Source organism: Cariama cristata, unplaced genomic scaffold (assembly GCF_000690535.1).
Source record: "Cariama cristata isolate BGI_N322 unplaced genomic scaffold, ASM69053v1 scaffold1052, whole genome shotgun sequence".
NCBI lineage: Eukaryota > Metazoa > Chordata > Aves > Cariamiformes > Cariamidae > Cariama > Cariama cristata.
Genome location: NW_009605272.1, coordinates 513 through 25336, shown reverse-complemented (window position 1 = coordinate 25336; position 24824 = coordinate 513). Strand labels below are relative to the sequence as shown.

General features: G+C 37.7%; 1 protein-coding gene across 1 annotated transcript in view; it reads right to left on the bottom strand.

Annotated features, from left to right (window-relative positions):
- Nucleotides 1-20388, bottom strand: part of CFAP44 (cilia and flagella associated protein 44) — a 41215-nt gene extending 20827 nt beyond the window's left edge. Inside the window, exons 1-17 of the mRNA XM_009695867.1 lie at nt 20217-20388; nt 19420-19512; nt 18356-18533; nt 17142-17304; nt 16020-16122; nt 15414-15630; nt 13782-13896; nt 13107-13268; nt 11715-11870; nt 11011-11058; nt 9824-9923; nt 8434-8528; nt 5705-5914; nt 4661-4771; nt 2826-2978; nt 770-991; nt 154-299 (exon numbers count right to left, since the gene is read on the bottom strand). Of these exons, the coding sequence (XP_009694169.1) occupies nt 154-299; nt 770-991; nt 2826-2978; nt 4661-4771; nt 5705-5914; nt 8434-8528; nt 9824-9923; nt 11011-11058; nt 11715-11870; nt 13107-13268; nt 13782-13896; nt 15414-15630; nt 16020-16122; nt 17142-17304; nt 18356-18533; nt 19420-19512; nt 20217-20388 (2444 nt within the window). The remainder of the gene's footprint in view (nt 1-153; nt 300-769; nt 992-2825; nt 2979-4660; nt 4772-5704; nt 5915-8433; nt 8529-9823; nt 9924-11010; nt 11059-11714; nt 11871-13106; nt 13269-13781; nt 13897-15413; nt 15631-16019; nt 16123-17141; nt 17305-18355; nt 18534-19419; nt 19513-20216) is intronic.
- Between the last annotated feature and the right edge of the window lie 4436 nt (nt 20389-24824).

Genomic DNA, 24824 nt, shown 5'->3' with positions numbered 1-24824 from the left:
TATCCCTGGAAGTGTTCAAGGCCAGGTTGGATGGGGCTTTGAGCAACCTGGTCTAGTGGAAGATGTCCCTGCCCATGACAGGGAGGGCTGGAACAAGATGATCTTTAAGGTCCCTTCCAACCAAACCATTCTATGATTCTATGAATGTTTTACCAGAAAGAGATTTGGTGGATGGGATTGTTGTCAGTGTCCTCAATAGGAATCACTTCAAAGGGTTCATCTTGCCTGTTTTCAGGGTCTTCTTGGTGATCATTTGAGGAGAATTCACAATGGTAGAGGAACCCTGAGTCATACCCACCCTGAAGAAGAGAAGGACCATAAAGAAATGGTAACAAAAGAACACTGAAGCAGCTGACCAATTAAATGCAATTTTCAGAATAATTCTTCCTTTCTTAAGGATTTACCATAGCTTAGAAGATGTTACTTCCAAACATCTAGAGATCCTATTTACCCACAGAGAAAAATCTATCATGATCACTGGCATTACAAGCCATCCTACTAATATGTTAAGATTCTACCTTCTGCTTAGTCTTTGTGCCCATTCAGGTGTCACCAAGAAGCATACCTATTGGAAATTTACTAAACAATCTGAATTGGAGTGACACTACTGATGTACTTCACAAAGACCACTGCAACTATTAAGTAGGAATGGGATTCCATGTCCTAGAAATAGGAAGTTTCAAATAATCAGTTTTCTAAGGTACCCAGATGTGAAGGGAAGGTTGCCGCATCTTGCAAACCCATCAACATGAAATAGAAATTGATTTACCAAGGAAAGCCAAAATTTTCCTGGTGATGAATAAAACCCACAGAGGATGGGACTGGGTTCCTCTGGTATGTAGAGAGGTGGCAATGGCTCTTCTTCGGGTTCCTCTTCAGGATCTTCTTCTTCAATCTCCTTTCCCGACTTCTGTTGTTGCTTTATCCATTCAAGTTTTGCTTTCTCCTTTTCCTGCCTTTTTTTCTCTCTCAGTGCAATCTCCTCTTCCAGCTATTACAACAAGCAGAGAAACTTAGAGACATGAAACCAAGGCACTCCATGCATTACCAACTGAAGGAGTCTCACAAATGACATCCATGGTGGTCCTGGCATTATATATACCGAATATCTAGAGAAATCTCTTTTCCTTCAACTAAGCAGAGATCAACCAGACTTCATGGGAGTCTCCATTTCCCTCCTCCAAAGTATTTTAGCTCATGATCCTTTGAAACAGAAACCATTCTGCATGAGAAGCAGACTTAAGCATTTCCTCGCAGAGATTATTTCCAAAATTAACTACTATTAGCATACTACTTCTGCAGAACTCCCAAGCCCTGTCCTCTGCCTGCCCCGGAGAAGGAAAAGCACTGGAAAGCTGAACACAGACTCCCAAGTTCTAATGCATCATTGATGTAGGGTAAAAAGAGAAGCTGTCATGGACTTTACTTCTTCTGAACAATGAAGGGAAGACATTTTAGGATTTATAAAACCTTTAAAACCCCCTTTCCCTTCAGGCCTAGTTTAGCATAAATAAATATCAAACATTCTCTAAAACAGGATCTTCCTAAGACGATATTAGATAGCAAATCATAGAAAAAGGTCTAGAAAGGATCTCAAAAGAGCATTCTTTTGCCCAAAAGTAGAATCAGCTAAACCTTAAATATTATCAGCTGATGTTTGTCTGACCTACCCTTTAAAAGTCTGCTATGGGACTTTACAGCCTACTCAAACTATTTCAGTGCTTCACCACCCTTACTGTTAGAGATCTCTCCTTGTATCTTATCTAAAACATCCTTCTTGCAACTTATTAATTATTGATCTATTCCTAGAGGAAAAATAGAGCAATTAATCTTTCTCTCTGTAGAAACCTTTTTTATTTTTAAAGATTTATAGTGTCTCCCAACAATATTCTTCTCTTGACTAAAAAGAAACCAATAAAAAAAAACCCACCACACACAAAAAAAAACCATCAAAACTCCACACACATTCTTTCAATCTTTCCTTACATATGTATGTTAGCTTTGTGATCGTTCTTGTGGTTCTTCCTGTGAGAAAACCACCGAGAAATCTTTCTCCTGAGTGCTGACTTCCTCCTAGTTTTAACAAGAAATGAGGCTTTGCCTGACATTCAGTAATGCACCACTCAGAAGACAGGAGCAGTTAATAGAGAAAGCAGAGAAATCACAGGCTGAGTAGAATCAGAGAGGCTGGTGGATTGAACATGGGACTGAGAGCCTGCTCACTGGAGCTCTGCTCCTGAGCCTAACATCAGCTTGCTTTTTAATTTCACAAAATTAACTATAGCTGAGAGCTGGCATAACTCTTTTCCTTTGGCCCCGCATAACTTCTAAAATGCTAGCTCTCATTCAGAAACAAAAACACACCTTTAAAGTTATTACAACTTTTTAAAAAAATCAGAAATTTATAACTGCTGAAAAGAAAAGATGTTTCATGTTTGCTTCAAAGTGACCACATGGCTGTTTTATGACTATTAAAAGGGATTTCCTACAGGGTTAGCATCAACCACAAGAAATGTAATTTTTCTGAAAATATTTGAAGAACTAATGTGCTATACCATCTTTCTGTTTCACTAACGCTGTCTTTTAATTCTAATCAAAATGTACATCATGCTTTCAGTATGATATATGTTCTATTTGAATAAACAAACAACAACTTGTAATTTCCAATGTTGAAACTCAGCCACAAATGGACTCTACCTGGCCTTCCCATTCACGAAGCTTAGCAAAAATCGTATGATGCAATATAGGGACTAGAAACATTTTTAGGCAGTTTTGTCCTCTGGCACACAAAGAACATGAAATTCCTCCACAGGAGAGTTCATTACCTTGATTCGGGATTTAATACTATAAAAATGGAAATGCTGCGTTGGTAGGTTTTTTATTTGATAGGTGGACACTGTATCCTGTTCCTCAGGGAGAGGGACAGGAACCTGGAGAGCAAAGCCATTCTCACAAAGGATGAGCAGCGTGCTCTTCACCTGTACAAAAACACAAAAAAATACAAGTATAGGGCAGATGTATACATGGAATTGAGAGAAATGGGAAAAAGTTAGCCAGAGGATGCATAGGCAGAAAGCCAGGCTCCAGCCAGCAGGCATTAACTCTAACTGTGCTCGTATTTAAATGGACACCAGAAACAGTGAGCTTCTTTTATACTATGTATCCTAGGCAAAGATAAGGAATTGAAGAAGTCCTTACCATATACAAAACGGCTATCATTCTGACACAGTCTAGGCTTAGAAGCAGCATGATGATATTTTGGGAGTTTGGTTAAATTAAAGGATGGATCTGACCCAAAAGTTAAGAGCTGAGGTTTTGTTTTGATAATTGCTTGAAAGTTCATATGTTTCTATACTAATAAATCCCTTATATCTTCCAAGACTGGGCTTGGAATCTTGCCAGCTGCTATTTAGCTTTGAGTTTGTTTGTTCTTTGCTGGTACCTGCCAGGTCCTTTAAAATACAAAGTTAGGAAGAATAGGTGAGGAAATGGTAATAATTATTTAGTGTTTTGAGATTTTAAAAGGCAAATCTGTTTTTAGTTTCAATTTTTTAAGTGATCTGGAAAATAGAGACAGGTTTGTTTTATCTGACCTATCACTAAAAACATGCGAAGCGGGCATATTAGAGTTGCTATGGAAACCTTCACTAGAAATTATATGGTCCTTATGCCTATAAAATCTCAGCCTTACAAATGCATTCATTAAATGTACAGTATTAAATCACTAAAGTTGTTTTTTTTAAAGAGAAAAAAAAGTGGTGTAGCACTCAGATGCTTGTACTATGTTTAGTAACTGTTCATATCTAGCAGTAGACACCTGATAGTGGTAGACAAAGTTACTCAGAGGGAACCAAACATATCAAAGACATGACGAGTGCTTTTTTAGTAAGTAGGAGTACCTTGTCCTCAAGGAAAGGACTCAAAATGCAACTGTCAGATCAAGATCTGTCATTTCTGCAGTAAGATAGAGTTCATACTAGCAAGAGTTCTTCAGTGAACGCAGTTTTTATCAGTTCCCATGAGCACGCAATAATAGCTACAATTTGCCACTGTGCACCAGTATAACATATCCTGCTGGCCACTTTGTCATCATCTAAATATAATGAACAACCTCCCTTCTAAACAAAAACACTGGACCAACCAAAATTTCAGATATTACTCTAACCTAATAAAACTTTTACAATATTAGCAAGAATCTATTTGAATATGTCACTGACACACTTCAAACACAGAGCATGAATTCCAAGATGCACTCAAAAGCTTTCTTAATGTGGTCCAAAAGCTTTGCAAAAGCCTGTTTTAATATGGGCAAGAGGCACAGGCAACAATGCTCAAATAACTCTTATCAAAGAAGACTAAGACCTTCCAAAAGTTAAGGCACAGGCTTGTTTCCTCAAGGCAGGAACTCAAAAAGCTAAGCAAAATTTTGTGGTTTGTGTATGTTTCTGCTCTTCAGTACTCAAAGTCCAAAATATGTCCAAGGTGACTGAACCAGAGGTACAGCTACACAGAATCTGTCATTCTGAAGCAGTGTCTTTTGCATTATCTATAGATAACATGGCTAGGGTCATGGATCTTCATCTATTTTCATTGGAAGTTCCTTTCAAAATGACATTTTAACACTGTTGTGAAGGAAAGAAAACAAACATGCATTACTCACATGAGAAGGTGGAGACCACTGTAATGCCTGCACAGGCCCAGGGACACAGATGAATCCAATTGGCTCATATTTATCTTCAACAGCAAAAAAGAAAACAGTTTTGTCTTTACTCTGAGAAAAAAAAAACACACAACAAAGATGATGACTGAATCAAAACTGACCAAAAATTCAAAAGACTGTAAGTACTTATGACATAAACACGTACTTGAAATGTTTTGTGGCTCAACAGGAGCACTTACAAGTGCCTTGGAACTTAAAATTGGATTTCCATTATGATTACAGGGAGGAAATAAAAACCCTGCCCACCTGAATGCACCCACTGCCCTTAATTGCCCTGATGGGCCTCACCTGGCACCCCCAGCCCTGTGCTTTCTGCCCATTGCCTCAGGAGCTCCTTTAAAGCTCAGGCTCAGGCCTGATTTTTTAGATATGACAGCACAGGTTGATTTTCCCGGATAAAAGGAAAACCAGAACTGGTGAACAACATGATGCATGGCAGCTTCAATCCTGCATTAAGTGAAATGTATGGTGATTCAGCTCAAGGAACATGTAACTGCAAAGGCACTGATTGTGGCTGAAGGCTAGCTTTTACAAAGAGATACCATGTTGACTGGAAATCATCTCAAAGACTAGCAGGTACACTGATAAACTAACTGGTTGATCCTGTTGTAAGGCAAGAAGGGCTAGGTAGCAGCAGAAGTGCTGCCAAGGTGGAGTACAGACAGACTTGCTTTTACTAATTCAAAGATACTACTAAACTAATTCCAAAATGAAGCAAATCCATCTTCAAGGGAGATTACAGTATTCACACTAAACAGTCTGGTAATTCACAAAATTAATTGTATGAATTGCATGGTTGCTTTCCTTCAGAAAACAAACGAGTGCAAACAGATCCTCTTCCCCTAGCGTTGCAGAGAACTACAAGCGATCAACAGCAGTAACAGGAGTATAACTGTGTTATCAGTAAACAAACTTTAACTTATCTCTCTAAATAATCTCTACATTTGTGGCTTAATAAAAATAACTAAAAGAAGTGATACATACTCCTGTGGCAAGCACATCTCCATTTCGTTCATATGCCAAGGCTGTAACTGCAGCAGCATGAGGTTTGAAAGCTTGTTTCAGATTTATCTGTGCATTCTCTGTATTGGTCTGTCCTGCAAGAACAGGCAGTCCTTTGGGATCATAAACTTCAATTATGCGAACAACACCATCTTCAAAGCCCACAGCAATTACACCTCCTTTAGGATTTACCTTTGAGAGGAAGAATGAAAAAAAAAAAAAAAAAAATCACCATATACATCTGAGAGCGTAGAATAAGAATCTGTATGACACATGCTCTGATGTTAACCTGTAACTCATCTTACATGGAAGTGATGCTAAAGCACAAAGAATGTTTCATACTTGGCAAACATTGTTTATTCTCTCTAATACACTACCATAAAGGGAGGGGGAGGACTGGGGGTTATTTTTTTGTTTGGATTGTTTGGGGTTTTTTACTGATAACATGCCATTGAGACTGGAAATGTTAATGAGGACGTGGTTGTAATATCTGAGGAAGAGGTAATTCATACTGATGTACAAATATATCAGTAGTTTCTTCTTAAGGAGAAGAGTTGGAACTCAAGAAAGTATTATATTACCCTGAATATAATGTTGGGCATCGAATGTGGGTATGATTTTTCAAAAGGTGAGGGCACAGACTTGGGTCTGGCTGACTCCACATAAAGTACAGTTGTCAACATGGACAGCTACTTGAGATGGAAAGAGGAGGCTATGGAGTCTTTACCATAGGCCCTGTAGGTAAGCCAATTGCTAACAATGTAGACAGGCTTGAACTGTGAGAGAGAAGAGTTAGCAGAAACAGGCCTGTGCTTTAACCAGATCTAGCTGGACTTGCAGATTTAGCTGACATTAGCAATATATGGTAATGCCTTGAAGTGATTTAGAAGCTGAGCCAGCTCCAGACATAGCACAGATCAATATTAATGCACACCAGAAATAAGACCAGAAGGAGAATTGCTGTGTGAAGAGATGAGAATTAACAGATAAGCTCTGCGAGCAATTGGCAAAAGTATGACTTTAGGTATGAGGAAGTTTATTGTTCAGAAGGGAGCTAGGGGTAACTGTCTTCCCATTATCTAGGGAGATCAGCCTGTGATGATCTTAAAAAGCTGCTCTGTAATAAGCAGGTGTACGATAGCATTGCTCAGTAAATGAACAAAAGGAGTCACTCATGGACCTCAAATTTACAGCTCTGTATTTGACTCTTTTCATTAATTCCATATCTTTCCTCTACTAGGGAGCCAGTACTCCAGATGTGGCCTCCTCAGTGCTGAGTAAAGAGGAAGGACCACCTCCCTCAACCAGCTGGTAATGCCCTTCCTAATGCAGCCCAGGATGCTGTTGGACTTCTTTGGCGCATTGCTGGCTTGTGGTCTGCTTGGTGTCCCTCAGGCCCCCAACATCCTTCTCCGCAGAACTGCTTTCCAGCTGGTGGGCCCCCATGCAGTACTGGTGCCTGCGGTTACTCCTACTTAGATGCAGGACTTTGCATTTTCCCTTGTTGAATTTCATTAGATTCTCCTCAGCCCAATTCTCCAGCCTGTTGTGATCCCCCTGAATGGCAGCACAACCCTCTAGAGTACCAGCCACTCCTCTCAGTTCTGTATCATCTGCAACTTGTTGAGGGTGCATTCTGTTCCAGTGTCCAGGTAATTAATGAAGAATACTGGCACCCATAATGAACCCTAGGGTACACCGCTAGAGATTTGCCTCTAACTGGACTTTGTGCTGCTGATCACACCCCCCGTGAGGCCCAGCCATTTAGGCAGTTTTAAATACATGTCACTATTCACTTATCTAACCTGTACATTGCTAGCTTGCCTATGAGGATATTATGGTGTACAGATGCTTCGAAGTATGTTGGGTGAAATTTTCTTAGACTAATAGCACAGATTTTCAAATACATTTGAGCACCTTAAGCTATGTGTAAGTCTCTAATGGGATTTTAAAAGCAGCTAGATAGACTAAGTACCCTTGATTTTTCAGACAGTGTTTAGTACCAACTTTTGTAAAACTGAACTGAGTCAGTTTTGTAATGCTGTACAATTTATAGTGGCAGTCCGCTTACCTCTTGAATGTATAGGTCATCACCTAACAGCATCCCTGAAAGTCTGCATGGCCAGAATTATAGTTATAAGAGCACTGTCCCAGTGTTACCCTCGCCTTGGAAATTCAAGTAAGCACTTTCCTCCATAAATCTGCTTATAATTAACGCACCAGGCTTGCTATGTTTCCGCAAGAACATAACTAGACACTATTTTAATTAAAATTAGCAAATATGTCTAAAAGTGATAGACTCCACACTCCACAAACGATCAGTTCTGGCAACAGGTTTTTATGATTTATCTCCAAATGTTTGTGGATTGTCTGGGCTGTCATTTTGAAATGTGTTAACTAACTCATGTTAATTGACAATTACTCTGCGTGGGTTAAATAGAAGCTGTTACTCTATAAACTAAGACTACTTCCTGGGACTGCACACTGAGATCTGATTTTAAAATCTCAGGAAGACACAAAGTAGGATACCTGATAATCCACAGTAAAGTCAAACTGTACACATAATATATACATACATACTGCTCCACAAACTTATATATATATACTACTACAGTAAATTCCACCATGGCCTAACAGTGAGTAACTTTCTTGATGCTGGCAGGCTCATATGCCCCTTATGAATTTCTGGTAACACACTAGCAAAAACTCACAATACGAGGTGCCCATGTCAGTGCTGTTCCTCCTTGTTTAAACCTAATTTCACTCAGTTGACTGTTGCTGATGAAATCATAGATACGCACTGACCCTGTGTGGAAAGAAGACAGTAAGAATTTATTTCTTGCAATGTCACTTAGATTTTAAGATTTATGGAGAAATGTCTATTTATTTGAATTTAAAGCTGGATAGAATTTTATTAATTTTTGAGTATCAAACACTCACCTGGAAAGACATGACTGATGGTTACAGAGTACCACAGCTAGCATGGTGCTCATAAACAAAACATAAGCTTTCTTCACTCTTTAACTTACATGCTCCCAAGAGTTGTCAGGGCTGAGGCTTGTAATAAGAAGTCCCATGCTGACCACCATGTGTCATTTTCAAGTAATCACAGACCTGTGGCATACTGTAAGGAAAACCTGTACTGACATCATAGGAAAAGATGATATGTTACTATTTGGGATTGCCTAGGGAGGAAAATATTTAAATGGATGAAAAATGGGAGATTGTCCAAAGAAAAGCCGATTTCACTAGAGGTAAAATTAACAGATTCATAGACACACATATTGGTCTGCATAAAATTCCATTCCAGCTGGCATATATCCTAAATGTCATTTGCTCAACTGGTATGAGTTTGTCTTCAGGCTAGAAGAGCATGTACATTGTATAACATAGACAAATGACAAGATACTGCTGACAAGAATTGAGTTAAAGACCTTGTAGCGTTTTCCAAGAAGTGTAAATGACATTGTTAATGTTCTGGCCAGTGGTTCTTCTTTCAAAGCATGATAAAGCTAACTGTGAGAGGCCTAAATTGCAATATTTATGTCAGTTAAATAAAAATGTCTGTAATAACATGTTAGCTGTTGTTGACAGCATGACAGCTATTGCATTTTCTAAGAAAGCCACAAATGTTAATATTTACAATGACTTACACAATGCTAGAGATGTATGTAATTCCTTACAAAACAAAAATCCCAGCACTTATTGATCCAGAGCCTTGAATACAAGTGCTATTATTCAAACCAAATGTCTCACCTTTTCAGACATTCCTTCAGAATGAACAGAATTTACCAAGTTTCCCATTAAAAACTCTTGTTAAAATCCCAGGCTTTTAGGATGAAGCAGTCTTAATGCATTATTTCAAAACATTAATGATTTGTCTTAACTATTAAAGAACTGATCCCAGGAATAACAACTATCTGTAAAGTGACTTTTCCAGAGCAAATACACAAATTCTTAGAAAAATTAATAACATTCTATCCAGCTTTAAATTCAAATAAAACAAATTTTTCAGTTCAAAACAGAATAGTTCCAAACCAAGCATCATTGCTCTTCAAAAACAATTACAATGGTATGAGAGGAAAGGAATAGTGTACTTACGGTCAAGAGCAGTGGTGGCCATAAGGTATGTAACGGGAGAGACACTCATGGCCTCAATCCTTCCAGAGTGAAAGGTGTACAGGCACTCTGGATCACAGGTCTGCAGTGCAAAACAGAAGAATAGAAATTCTGCTACTTTCTGGAGCTGTACTTACAAGGTATTAACCAGCCATACCTACAGCGAACCTGAAAAATCTAGACAAGTGCTGTTTATGTGAACAAAATTTGGTATGCATGAGGCAGCTATATGCAATTCCCTTTTTTTAATTTAAAAATTCATAAGAAGATCATGAACAAAATTAGTGTAGGAACATTAAGTTCATTTCAAATTCTATCATTTTCTGTGTGAAAATAAAGGAATATATCTTTCATTAAGTGGTTTCAGGCTTGGCATTAGTATTTTTAACAAAGACCTGTTGCTCTGAAGGCAAAGAAAATGCTCTCAAGTCTAGGGCTTATGCTGCCTGGGAAATCATTTCATCATCCAAGGAATTCTCAGTTTTGCTATACATTTTTACATTAGTTTTTATAGTATGCTTTGTACATCTTTTATACACCATAAAATTCTTGGAACATAATTTTGTCTGTTGCCACTTTATTTAAAAAAACTTTATTCCACTCAAAGGTATTGTTCCCATTTACTTTAATATGTTAGGCAGCAAAAATTAAATGCCCCCATTTTAACTGTGTCATCTATTTCTCCATCAAAAACATCTCCAGCAGTAACAATAGTAACCAGTAGGATAAAACATGTGAAGTGCATTTCATCTTCTCCTCGTTTTTCCTAGTTCTTTATGTCATTTAGAGACAACAGTAAGGATTGTTTCAAATACCTATCTAGATAGGATATATAAATACTCTGAACTCATTGAACTAATTTCCTGCATCCATATAACTTCTATTACCAGTTTATGAGAATAAAACTCCTTTAATGTAACTTGAATTTGGTAGCCGAAACTTCAGGAATCAAAAAAACAAATTATTTTTTATAATCCTGCGCAATTATTATAATCAATAACATTAGGAAAATAAATTTTTAAGAAAAAAAAATCTGTTTCAATGTTAGGATTTCAACTGTGCAGCTTCATAAAACACAAACTTCATTGCAGATCCATGCAGTATAGTTAAAGGAAGTTATTGCAAAGGAATTGAAGAAATCAGAAGAAAGAAAAAGAAAACAAACTTACCATATTTGAAAAGGTCAAATCCAGCTTCCAGATTGCTCCATTGGTATCCTGAAGAAGAAAAAACAGAACATGTAACCTGAATATCTTCAAACTTAATTTGGAAATAAAACTGCCTACAGTGACTCCTTAAAAATTTATTAATTATTATCATTGTGAAACTGAAAGAACTGAATGTGGTGGTGTTGGTCATATCAGTCCTGTCCATCAGTCCAGGATAACAGAACTTGGATAATACCTTTTAACATTCTCCTGTTCTTATGCAGTTCTGGCTCTTAAAGTCTCACATGTTACTATACACTAAAAATACAGAATAGAGTAGCATAGAATAGAGTAGCATAGAACAGTTCAGTTGGAAGGTACCTACAATGATCATCTAGGCCAGCTGCCTGACCACTTCAGGGCTGACCAAAAGTTAAAGCATATTATTAAGGGCATTGTCCAAAAGTCTCTTAAACACTGACAGGCATGGGACATAAACCAACTCTCCAGGAACCCTGTTCCACTGTTTGAAAGAAGATTCCATATACATAGATATATATATATATAAATAAAACCAGAAGTTTATATATATATATCTCCAGAAGAAGACTGAATTCTACCAAAAAGAAGCGTACTGATTTGTAATGGACTCCTGCTGTTACTGAACATTACTTCCCTCATTCTATGTTTCTCCACAGAGATGTAAGTACTTGAGATTATCTTACCTGCGCATACCAAACGGGCTGTCCACAGTCATGAACTTTTGACATGAAACTCAGACTGACATTCCTGCCAACATGAAGTTCATTCATAGGCTCCACCTCCAGTAACCCTGTGTCATCCACAGCATCGGCAGCATCTATTGTCTCGAAGTTCCACACCTTCATAGCGTTGGAAGCATAAAAAAAAAAAGGGGGGGGGGGTTTGTAGAGGAAAAAAAAAAAGGGGGGGGGGGGGGTGTTATAAGGCCAGGTTATGTTTTCATACACAATTAATATGGAAATTCAAAATTATAAGAAACCAGGGGAGTGTAGATTTTACAGGTAGAGTATGAAACCTGTCATATCTGCCTCACTGCTTTGAATGTAACCTAGAAGAATGACAATCAGCGAGTACTATCTGATACATTTGGGTGCAATGCAAAGTATATGTAAAAGTTGTCTGTCCAATTCTGAAACAACAGTAGCTTAAATTCAGCCCTGGCACTAGCAGAGGTGTACGTGGCAGCCTCAGAACTATAAAGAGTAAATGATATCTGCCTGCTCTCAGCATTGCTCATACTGAGGCAGCACAGAAGAAAGAATGGGAAATCTAACACATCCATGTTCTGCTCTGGGGGATAAGGACAAGATATCAGTTGGCACCCTTATAACCAAGTGAATTTTCCTAATGGAATAATATTAATTTATAAAACACAGCAAACAACAACAACAAAAACTCCAGGGTATATGAAAGCCTCCACTGTCTATAAGTTAGCTTCCTATTGATTATTGGTGTCTTTCACACCAAAATCCTTGATAACTGACAGATGAGATCAGAAACTGGTGACATAGATAAGGAAAACTTTTTTACCTTAATTTATAGAATTACGTTAACTTCAGGATGCTTTTTCTTTTAATTGTTCCTCCATTTCAGTATATGTCTCTCTGAGATGCTAGTTAATTTCTATGTCATTTTAACATTAATAATCTGAGCTTTCAAATGCTCAAAAAATTAATTTCAAATATTGCTGTAGTTTATCCTTTGAAATAACACCAAATGTATTAATAGGCCTGAAAATTATAAAGATCAACTAAAACTACACTTGAAAAAAAATGTTAGAATGCAGGCAAGAACAAAGCTGTTAGAGAATCACTGAAAATTATTTTGATTTATTAGAGTAAAAGGTGATTTATTTACAACTATTAAACAGAGAACACTTCGTGAACACTATCCAATTCAAACATGCACAACTGTGGAGATGTGCTCTTATTCTGTTTGTTCTAAAAATTCATTCTCAGAAAGAAACTGCACTGCAAAATTGCCTCCATGAATAAGCCCTGATAAAGAAAATATGTAACATTTACCTGCTGACCACAAATTTGCATATCTAAAGGCAAAGTGGAAGAAAAACTCACCCGAATGAAGCCATCTTTTCCAACAGTGACAAGTTCTCCATCCAGAACTAACTGGCTGACAGGGCCACTGTGACAGGGCTTGTGTCCAGCTCGACAGAGCTCTACTTTAATGAGGCCCCCTTCCCAAAGCAGCAAGTTGCCCCACTCAGTCCCTGAGATCACCTTCAATGCAAATGAAGGGAAGCACATAAGCACCTGCACTTAACCATGCAGAAACATTGGCAATAATCTGGTTAACATTTGTTACTTCCTTCCATGAAAGCATTAAATCGATAGCAACGTACAGGTGTTTGCAAGAGAAGGTATAAAGGGTGAGACGACTCAACTTTTTAGAAATGTGACATAATTTACATGCACAGAAATGGTTAAAGATTAGGGCTAACAGTCTTTGTATTTCTTTACACTAACGCTTTCACTACCCCATTGGAGGAGCCTCAGCTCTAAGCCAACAGAGATCTTTTGTCTGGGAATTACAATACTAACCGTACTTTTCAATTATTACAAAACAAGCCAGGTTTTTGGCAAATTAATGTCAATATTAGCTTATCAGAGCAGTGCATTGAGGGTCTAATTCAAATCACTTTGAAGCAAATAGTAACTCTCCAACTTACTCAGTAGACTTCATATCAAAACCTGAGAGGGAACATAAAATCAATTAAACTTTTTCTTACTTACCTTCCCATCAGGCAGCTCCACATAACCTATAATGTTGCTCAATGCTGTTTTTCCAAACCTACCCAAAGCTCCTTGTAACTTGAGACCAGTGAATGTGTGATTCATCTTCCAGAACCTGAGTACAGAAAAAAGCATTGCTCTCTGATACAAGATTTCCTGAACACACTCTTCAATCCCTCTCAGACATTGTAATAATCTTACCAAGGATGCCTCTGAGGTAAGGGCTGTTCATTTATTCTTTTCCACAGAAGACCTTGTGTTTTTCTTTTTAAAATGAGATAAAGCTTTGTAACTACACAAACGTTTCCCTATACTACCCCTATGAAAAAGCTAGGAAAAGGATTTGGAATGGGCAGAACGAAGATTAAACCACAATTTAAAATTAATAAATATAAAATGCATAGCTACATCTTTCCAGCTGCAACCAATACACATAAATAGGGATACCTATTTTACTCTTGCTGTCTTCAGTGTATGATACTCAACTTTGTAAATCCAAGGGACTAAGGTCTCCACTGAATTTCATCCAAGTACCCCCATGGAATTGAGCTTGATTATAAAATCTCACTGAGCCAAAAGTTTTATCCTAGATCTTCATAGCTATTTCTATTTGATCATTATATTTTTAGAAGTATAAAACATAACTTTAAATCACAGCATTACAGAAAAATTAACATCTACTGCAATTAGGGATGGTTCACTGTGTGTGCAGGAGACATTATATTTAAGACAGGTGTTGGAAATTGGAATTTGAGACCTCATTTGGGCAAAAGGTCATGTTTATCATGTTATAAAAGCTATGTCAGAATTTTGTTTTGTCAGATTTCCATAAATAATGTATTCTAAACCACATTCATTCTGGGTCTAAATAAGCCATTTGCTATTTCAGACCCACCTTGCAACCAAACTATAGAACAAATGTCAGATTTTGATCTGATTCCTCTGTTAAAATTCAAAGAAACTTTAGATATGTTGTAATTTTAAAGGTATCATCTCTGTTACAATAGCATCCAAGTCACATCTTAAGTTTCTGCTGTATTAAGACTGAACACTGGATAAATACAGAATATAAAGCTAATCCCTGTCCCAAAGAACTTAAAGTCATGATGTGGTTTTTATCACAAAAAGATCCATGAACTTACCAGGGAAGAGAGTGTATGGAAGCATACCTTTTGTAAGGCTTCCTTGCAGGCTTTTGGTGGTATCAGAGCGTTTCTGATCCATGACTTGGCAACCAGTTCTAATGGCTGCCCAAGCAACAGATGAGTTCAAGAAATCAAAGGTAAAAAGCCCAGAAGGCACAGGAGGCGTATATGCTATGTAACCAGGTATAAGACGTGTATATATAAATCTTTTTTATTAATTATCCCCAGTACTTGTTGAAATTACTCGAATGGGGCCAGTGATACCAACATTCAACATCAAGCATCATCCTTTTTGCTCAGCAAAGGTGTTACAAGACTTGGCTGACTGCCTGAAGGACTTGAACTTTCTCATTTTTGTAATTGTAATGGCCAGGAAAAATAGCGTTCTTCATTGGTCTATGTTTGCTAAAGATGCATTTCTGTTAGTCATCTTCTACATATTATGACTTTAGAGGTGATATGTATTAATCCTAATCCATAAAGCTACCTGATGTGTCCTGCTCCAGATGTAGTTAGTTGCTCCTCATTATCAGCAGAAAATGTGACCTTGTAAACATCCTGTGAAAAAGCTTTTGACCTCAGCACAATCTTTTCTTGTTTCCAGTCCCAGATAGTCAGCATGTAGTCAGGGCTGCTCCCAACACTGGCCAGCAAAGTGCCAGCATTGTTGAAATCACCAAAAACATAGGCTTTCTCTGTTCCACCTAAATATATAAGCCCCAACAGACACACAAACAAAAAAGAGGAATAAAACATAGGCTTTCTCTGTTCCACCTAAACATACAAGCCCCAACACACACACAAACAAAAAAGAGGAAGAAACAGTAGGAAAATCTACTTAGAAGGAGCTCAGCTTTCACTGAAATTATTTTTTTCACTAGGTAATAGCTCTTAGTTGGCTATTTCTACTAAATAAAAGTTTTCTCCCATGCAATAATGAAAAAAAGCTTGAAACTGGTGTTTTCTATTTTTCTTTGAAGGACCAAAGGTTGTATTTCCTTCTAAACTTCTAAAGTGACCCACTACTCCATCTGCTGGGATCTATAAACACTGGCCCATTTATGTAAAATGAAAATAGAACTTTTTACACTACCTCGCAGTATTCTGTAGGGCCTCAGCGAAGGATAATCATAGATGATGAGGTTTGGCTTCTTTCCTTTTTCTCCTACTGCAAAGTACTGCTTAGTAGGGTGTGCCTTGAAAAAGCAAAAGTCTCGTTGCATGCTGAAATGACATCTTTGTCTCTATCCTGCTAGCTATTAAGTTGTTGTACTTACTCACTCGTTAGTCAAAAGATACTGCCATAAATTCTAGGTTACATTTTTCTGTGTGTTTATTCTGAACAACTGCCAATCTACTCAATATCAGAACGAAGCTACTATGAACACAAAACAGTAAAACAATGATGCACATAAATATTGCACATATAATGCAGAACCATGACAAACTGTGAAATAATTTGCTTTATCATGCATCCTTTTAGTATTCCTACCTCACTTAGCCCACTAGCTGATCTTTCCATGAGCAGCATTTGTGTCAGCAGCCATCTACTTCAGTAGACAGCTACCGAAAAGCCATCCTGAATGACATTGTTCTGAAGACACAAAGATGTACTGCAATTCCCCAGAAAAGGCTGCTTACAGTGGAGCAGAACAGTCTGAGGCTGGTATTCTGAAAGCCTTCCTCATGTGGAATACAACTGAGACATGGCAGAGCCCTTCACAGGGTAAGGTGCTTCAAATCCAGAGGAAGCATTTGAGAGTCCAAGATCTTGGTGGGAGCTTACTAAAGTGAAAAGAGATACTTTTTTCCTTCATTTATCTGGGAACTTGATTTTCTAAATTTTAACTGCAGGCAAAACACTATACTACTATCAGCTATGACTAAGAGAGATGAGTGTTCAAAAAAAACCCCAAGGTGATATAAGCCAAAATAAGAATGTAATAGTTCTAAAAATTATTCTCAGCTGGCACCTGTCAGTCCTTTAAGGTAGCTGAGCCTGGGACTTAGGTATGCAGATATTTGTCCTCTGCCAATTATGTTGATAGGCTGGCTGTGTAGCCCACGCTGCATGGTCCACACATCCCTCTAATCAATACCATACTTTCTTCTGTATATGCATGTGCAGCTGTAGAAATCTCCCATCAGGCAACCAAGTGAACATTTCACTTCTAGAAGGCGACTAACATCCTAAAAAACGAAACAAAAGCCATACCATGATAAACCCAATTCCACCACCACTGCTGCTCCGAAGATAACTTTGAGATTTAGTTTTCAGGTCCAGAAGCACCACTTGGTTGCCTGCTATATACATCAGTGTTTGTCTATCCATGAGCAGCAAGTTTACACTTCTGGTGCAGTCGTATCCAAAAGAATGTCTGAGAACAGTTCAATAAGGAAAAGGTTTGATATTGGCTTTCTAGGAAAGTTTACTAAGTGGATAGAAACACTTAAACCAAAACTGAAATGGGAATACTGAATCTGGTGACTAAAATCCTGATGGTAGGAAATAGTTTTGTTCAGTATACAGTGAAGGTAAAATGTATCTAGCCTCTATAACTGAGGGAAAGGCACAAGTGAAGACCTTCTAAAGTTGATATTCTGTCCTTTCATCTCCACTACAGGGCACACCTCTTGCCTCTGCTGGATCCTTTGGGGCTGCAAGGGATTAATATTCTATTGGTGTTCTCTTTTCCAACAAAATCTATGAGATATGCATCAGATTACTAGGAACTGTTCTACAGACAAGAGATCAAACCAAGAAAGTGCTCAAGCTCACTTTTTAAATGTTTACAGGCAGACATAGAGAAGGGAAAATCCAGTCTTCGACAGGAACTTGGCTGTGTCCACAGAGAAAACCACCAGCAACTGTGAAAGTCACATATCATATCCTACTTAACCATACCTATCAAATGACTTATTGTAGCTCTTAATTGATGGGCATCACCACTTCCTTCATTTGACTAGTTTAGATCTTCTGAGAACCAGGCTACAAATCCACCTGGTTTCTTCCCCACTTCTCCCTTAACAGTTCTGTGAGGAAGTATGAGGTACACAGCTGCTCTTCTCCTGCCCTCCCCTCAGCTTCTTGGGGAACACCAGTGTAGCTACACAGAGAGGGAGAGCTTTGCAGGGGATATTCTTATGCTAGTCTCCTGCCTGGTCACATTAACTTGGCCATGATCTAGTTCTACAAGAGTATTTATAACAGTAAGAATTATGCCCAATAAGAAATGTTTATGAGGTCAAGACAATGTTTAAGATTAACTTCACCCAGAACCATAACTGGTCAGGATTCTTATCTATGTCTCAACCAAAAGTATCCCACTAATGTCACATAGGCTACTCCAAATTAGACAAGTACAATTTTAAGAACACATATTAAATATCTTTAGCTTTAAATTTGCACAGCCTCAACAGAAAGGATACTTAAGAGTAAGAAGGTTAATTGGTATCCCAGAGTCTTCAGTGACAAATGGCCATGAATATATATCTTCATATTTATAGAAGAAAGTTTCCGAGATTTTCTTTTCTACATTCTCAGGCCTTTTTTGTGTCTCCGAGGGTACTTCACTATTATCTTGCTCTTCCAAGTCGCCTTCTGCATCTCAGAAGTGGGAACATAAAGGAAATTTATATTCACCATAAATTTTAGGCTTCTTGCTGATATTTGCACCTAACTGTAAAAGGGAAGGATTCACACATTCCCCGCCTCCTTCAAGAGAGTAATAGGCACATCATAGCTCAAAAGAGGGGTACCTTGTCTTAGTAACAACTTGTCCCAGAACAGCCTGTAACAAGCACTCCTTCAGGCTTTTAAAACTTTACTGTGAGTATTCAAAACTGAAGAATGTAATGAAGAAAAATTTTGAGAATGTTTTAAAAACATTGATTTTAAAACTCAAGACCTACTGAAGTAGTTCAGTTTAGCTTTGCTTGGTGTTTGGGCCTCAGCTTTAGAAACCAAATAAAGTTTAAAGTGTCTTTTTTCAGTAGCTATTCAATGCACATCATTATACAAAACAATTAGTAAAACCACTTACAACAGAACACCATAAGACACTAATCGTCCTCAAAAAGGCATACTGCTAATGTGTGACCCAGTGTAGTTCTTTGCTGGACTGCAACGCAGAATACAGTCAGCTTGACTTCCAACTAGTCACAAGCACTTGTAAAAAGTACTTTTCAGTTTGATACCTCAGATCAAATCCCCATTACCTATTTTGTAAGCTTTTCATCCTGTCTTGATTTTTTTCTCTGCTGGGTGTTCTGTGAAAAACAACCAAAGGGGTCAGAGACCAGCCATAGGAAAGAGCAAACTGAAGTACACAAGGTAAGCCAACTGAAGGGGAGCACAGAAACTCTGTAACTGTAACTTCATGGCACTGGTCTGAGATGCTGTTCATAACAGTAAGAGTGAAAAAATGAAAACTAGAAAGTACTGGGATTTTTAAGGTCATGTCAACATCTCCTCAGAGGAAAGCAGTACTCACCAATGCTCTTAGTGTCTGATTCCACTTGCTCCACTTCTTCCTCTTGTTCCTCTTCAGTTGGTGATTCCTTTGGAAGACTAGTTTTGCTTTCTTCTGCAAAGATCAATGAAGATTTCTCTCTTAGGAATAAATTCCTTTGACTAATTTGCTCATACATGCCATGTTTAATAAATACATAGTTCTGTAGTAGTAAAAAAAAAAAAAAAATCCCTTCTGCCCAACAATGGACTTCCTGTTGTTTAGCATTAAGTCTAGGGAGAAGTTTGCTTTCAAAAAACCATATTTTAAAACTCAGGGGAAGGAAAGAAACACATCCTATAACAGGAAAAAGATATAATAGGAAGATCAAACAAACGCCAAAAGTAATGCACCAATACAAGCATCAAAAATCCTTCCAAAGTTCCACAGGAGACTCACTAGTGGATTTTGTTTTCCATGCTACCTAGATCTAGTGTGTTAGATGACACGCAGAACATCCAAAATAGACATTGGAGGTGAAACAATGTTAAAAGGAGAAATACAAGTCTCTGACTGAAAGAGTTCACAAATTGATTGCAATACTAGCTACAGAGATGGGTCTAAGCAGTAAAAATTTTCAGGGGAGAGACCTTGTGGGCTGAGGGACAGCAGGAACTGCAGTCACAGTGGTCAGCCCAGAACTTCACTGGAAGGTGTCATCTTTGACCAGAATCAAAATGAAATTTGGTAACACCAAGAGCAGCAACTGAAGATGAACACGTACTAGTAAGGAAGGGGTGAGTGGTGGCAGAAGCCAGAAGCTACTCTAGGTTCAGTACTGAAATCACTACATAATGGTGGGAAATACTCATGGATGCCACTGTGATCTGCCTGTGCATCTTCTGCTGGCTTCTCATCAGCTCCCTCCTGTTCCTTGGGAAAAGATGGCATGTCCTCTTCACCTGGTGGTGGTGAAGGGGAACTTTCAGTATTTTTGCCTTCATCTGCCATTTAGACCATTTTCATTTCCTCTCAAATGCTTTGAGATTGGCAAAGATAGTATTTTTGTTCTGCCTGTACGCTATGAATATGGATAACCCAAATATATGTCCTACTTTGTAGGGTGAATTAACTAGTTCAGGTTTTAGGACTCCGGGCTCTGTGTACATCACTATAGAAAGACTAATTACTGTGTAACAGGGGAAGCTGAAGACAGATTTACATGTTTTGGGCTTCTCTTTAATATACTGGGGGGAAATTTGGTTTTGAGACAACACAGCTATTCCTCCACTTTTCTGGTGGACTTCACAAAAATATCAGGAGATAGACATTCTGAGACCATCTTGAATGGAGAAGCAGGAGAGATTAATCTTTAAGAAAAAAAGGACTTTCTTCAAAACATTCTATATTCATGGAAAGTGAATTAATAAAATTAACACAATTAAAACAAAAAAACCCCTTTAAACAGCTTAACTAACACCCCCCAGCAATTTTTCAGCTTTCAGACTATCATTTTCAGAGTGCTACAATTTCAGTAGTTACCACTGTCCTCTGGAGTGGGAAAGATCCAAATTTTTTCATATAAAAACCAAACACATTGATCATTCATATAAACATCTCTGAAAGAAGAAAAAAAGCACAAGCATTGCTCTTACTCTAAATTTGTTCTGCCTTTTGATTTCAAACATGGCCTCCATTTCCCAGTAAAACATCTTAAAATGAACATTGGAGCAATTTTGTACAAATACTAGAGCTATAAAATACTACGAGAAATCAGAAAATTCAGAAGTTGAATGTAAAGAAACCTAAATATTCAGAATAACAAATATAGGCAGGATGAAAACACATCTCTTTTTATGTGTAAGCCTGACTTTGATACCAAGGAAAAGTCCCTAAAAATGCATTTCCTGTTTCTAGCTTTGGGTCGGAATCCATTTGGGAAAAGATCTTTTGAGGTATTCCAGATTTTTCAGGTATTTCAGGAAAGGCAAAGTGTCCAGACAAAATGACATCCACCAGAAGTACAGTGAGTGCAAAGAAATATTGTAGACATGTCATTCTTGTCATTATATGGTTAATCTGCCCTCCTCAATCTTTATCCAAAGGTCCTGAGTCTCTGCCAGAGTCTGACTTCCCTGCATAATTTCATTTAAGAATTAAAATGAGCTTTTACACCTCAGGAGTGCTGAGAAAAACTTGAAAATAGACAGGCAGAAAGTTTTACATTCAGAAAACAAATCAAATCAAAAGAAAACAATTGCAATGTATCTCCATATATTTAAATGAAATTCATGAGTTTTTAATGGGGTAACAGAACTGATATCACTGAAGTTGAAGAAATCATTACAGACTATTTGCATAAATATATAGTGGAGTGTTCAGAGACCTGAATTCTAATTCCAAACCTAGTAATGATGTGTACAATTTGTATCAGCCATTTCACCTCTGGCTGTCTCAGTTATCTCTTGTGAAAAATGAGATGATAATACTTACCCATCTTAGCAAAGTGTTTTGATATCCATAGAGAAAAGTGCTATAAAATTTCAAATTATTGTAACTAATTAGCAATCATTTATCTTCTAAAAATTAAGACTATCATAGTTTTCATTATAAATTAATTCCTATCTGGAAAATGCTTTAGGGTGAAAGAAAGTATGAACATTTCCGCCTGCATTGATATCTGGGTTCTAGTTAAAGAAAGCTATTGCAATGTTCACTGTGCATATTACCGTGATGACATTCAAGCACTGTGCCAAAACAGGTTTTGAATTTAAAGACTCTGAGGAGATTCAAGGGGGGTACATGTTTACTTTGGTTGCAGACTCTGGGTTTCACAGGTTGACTGATCCAGAAAACTTCTGTGTAGGTTCACTGTGACAAAGGTATGCATCTCTCTATATACTGATTTTCTTTTCCTGGGTTGTTTTTTTTTTTTGAGACAGTTTTCCTAAATAAGCTAGAATTAAGGCTTTTGATACTGAAAACTGAGATAGTGGCAAGTAGAACTGGCGTGAAGTGGGGAAAAAAAAACAAACAAGTTGGCAACGAGACATTTTTGCCAACCCTAATTATACATTATGCCTGACCAGGACAGTATTCTTTTTTTTTCCCTAGTCCTAGTAATTCAAGATACTGACCTGAAACACTATACAGATCCACATCAGTTCCACCATTTAGCTTTCTAAGAATTCACTCAGGAGTGAATTCAGGTTTTCTTTGTTTCAGTGGCCAGTAGCATAAGCTGTGAATTTCAGCTAAGCTCCACTTTCTTTCAAATTGCCTTTCTCTTAGCTATGTTCCCAAAAGACACAGCTCATCACAGAATGGAGAAATGTGCTCATTTGAGTATATTCTTTCAGTTATTTCAAAACTAAGATGTTTCTTGGTAATTTTGTTGCCACACAGAAGCCTTATATATAGAAGCTTCTCAAAAATTCTCACTAAATTTAGATCTTAAGAGATTTTTCATCTCAGAAAATTGTCTTATTTATTCAAAACACAGGATAATTAAATCAAATGGGTCTTTATTTGGTAACATGTAAATAAATTCACTGAGACGACACCACTCTCTTTGTATTTTCTCATCCTACATTTTTTCTCTTTCCAAAAAAAAAAAAAAAGGTATTTAAATGTGTAAGCTTCATAAATACAGCGCTTGCCTTCATAAATCCTGTGCCTGACACTTCAACTGCATAAAATGCAGCAAATTAAATAATGATCAAAATGTGGCCTGCAGTTTTACTTTAGAAACTGAACATATCTAGTAATTATTTTAAGCCTTCTGTGCCCCACCATTAACTGTGTGACTGTGCTTAAAAGACATCACCTATCTCACCTCAGCTTTTACATCTACAGAAGAGTGATAATCAGTTTTGTCCACTAATTCAGGGTATGTAGAAATAGGGAACTATTACTGCAGAACATAACTGCAGTGCTATTAGTACCAGCAATAAGCAAGAGATTAAAAATTCACCTCTAAACTGTGGTACTTCTGCAGGATTTCATTTTTTGGTTCACTCTAAAATGTGCAATTTTCTGTAGAAAAGCTTTGGCCACTGGTGGGCTTTGAAAAAAATTCACTTGTTCTTACCTTCAGGAGAGATTGACTTGTGTGTTATTCCTTTACTTGTCTTTATTCCATGAAAAGGAACTCAGTTCATCACAGGACTTTGTTTTGCTTTATTGCTTCCAACCCTGACTCCTCTTAGGACCATGCTATGAGCCTTACAGGCTACACTCTGCTCTCTTTCTGGCCTGGGGGTAACGCTGGCCTAAAATAATGACTGCAACATTTGGTTATCATGAGGGGTGTCTGCCATGAGGAATTACATCCTAATCATCTCTTCTAGGCTGAGGCATCTTCTTCGAGTCTAGCTCTGCTTTAAATGTGTCGGATTTCTTCCTGTCTGCCAGTTTAACACATCTTCTGATACAGACCCCTCAGCACTTTTTTCTGAGTCTTCCATTTCTTTATGAAAAACAGTACGCCATTGAACAACTCTTTCACTATTCCTTTCAGCCTTCAGATCACATCAGAGTACATTCACAATTTACTGGGCTGCTGATGGGTGCAACATGTGCAAGCAGCGGAGTTTTGCAAAACTTATGTTCATTCAAAAAAATTCAAATTCTTTTAGTGCTTATGCACACAAAGAACAATATCCAAGTGTAAATCAGCCATAGCTATCCAGTGCTGTCTGTGTATCATTATCAGTCAGCATTACTACAAAGTTAGTAATAAAAGTCAGTTTTAGATGATCAACCCAAAATCCCAAGGAAGAAATTTTTTGCAGTAGCAGATGTTGCTGTCTCTCTTACAATAGCTAGAAGACTTGAGAACAAGGAGAATAACAGAAGATATCAGTTATCACAGTAGTTAAGGTTAAGGATATAAAATATTTACTACTCAGAGACTGAAGCAACAAGGATAAACCTACAAAGCAGGATTTAGACACATCATCTTTATCATAGCCCTAGAATATCTTTCCCCCCCCATCACAGAGAAAAAAAGAAGTAGACAGAAGGGCCCTGCTTAGAACCTCACCATTACTCTGTTGCACACATGCAAAATATTTTCCTATAAAATTAGCAGAAAAAATTAGGAGAAATAAAACCTAACTCTAATTCCCAACCTTACAACTAAAGTAGTCCTCTGTATGATCCAGATGTCCTAGCTCTGTCTCATGCAAGCAAAAGTTTCAAGTCTCTTAAAGTCTGCCTTGTGAATAAAGGTTGCCAGGTTTTTATTGAGCAGGAACAGGAACAGGTGACATGACCACAGTTACTTATTAACTTACAGTATAAAGGAAAATCATAAAAATTACTATGAGAACAGTGCCATAAATGCAACAGGTAAAAGAATTAACTGCCTCACACATGGTAAAGCAAAACCAACAAGTCCCATATTTCAAATTAAGTACAGGATGGTGTGTCTCAGCTGCAGAACA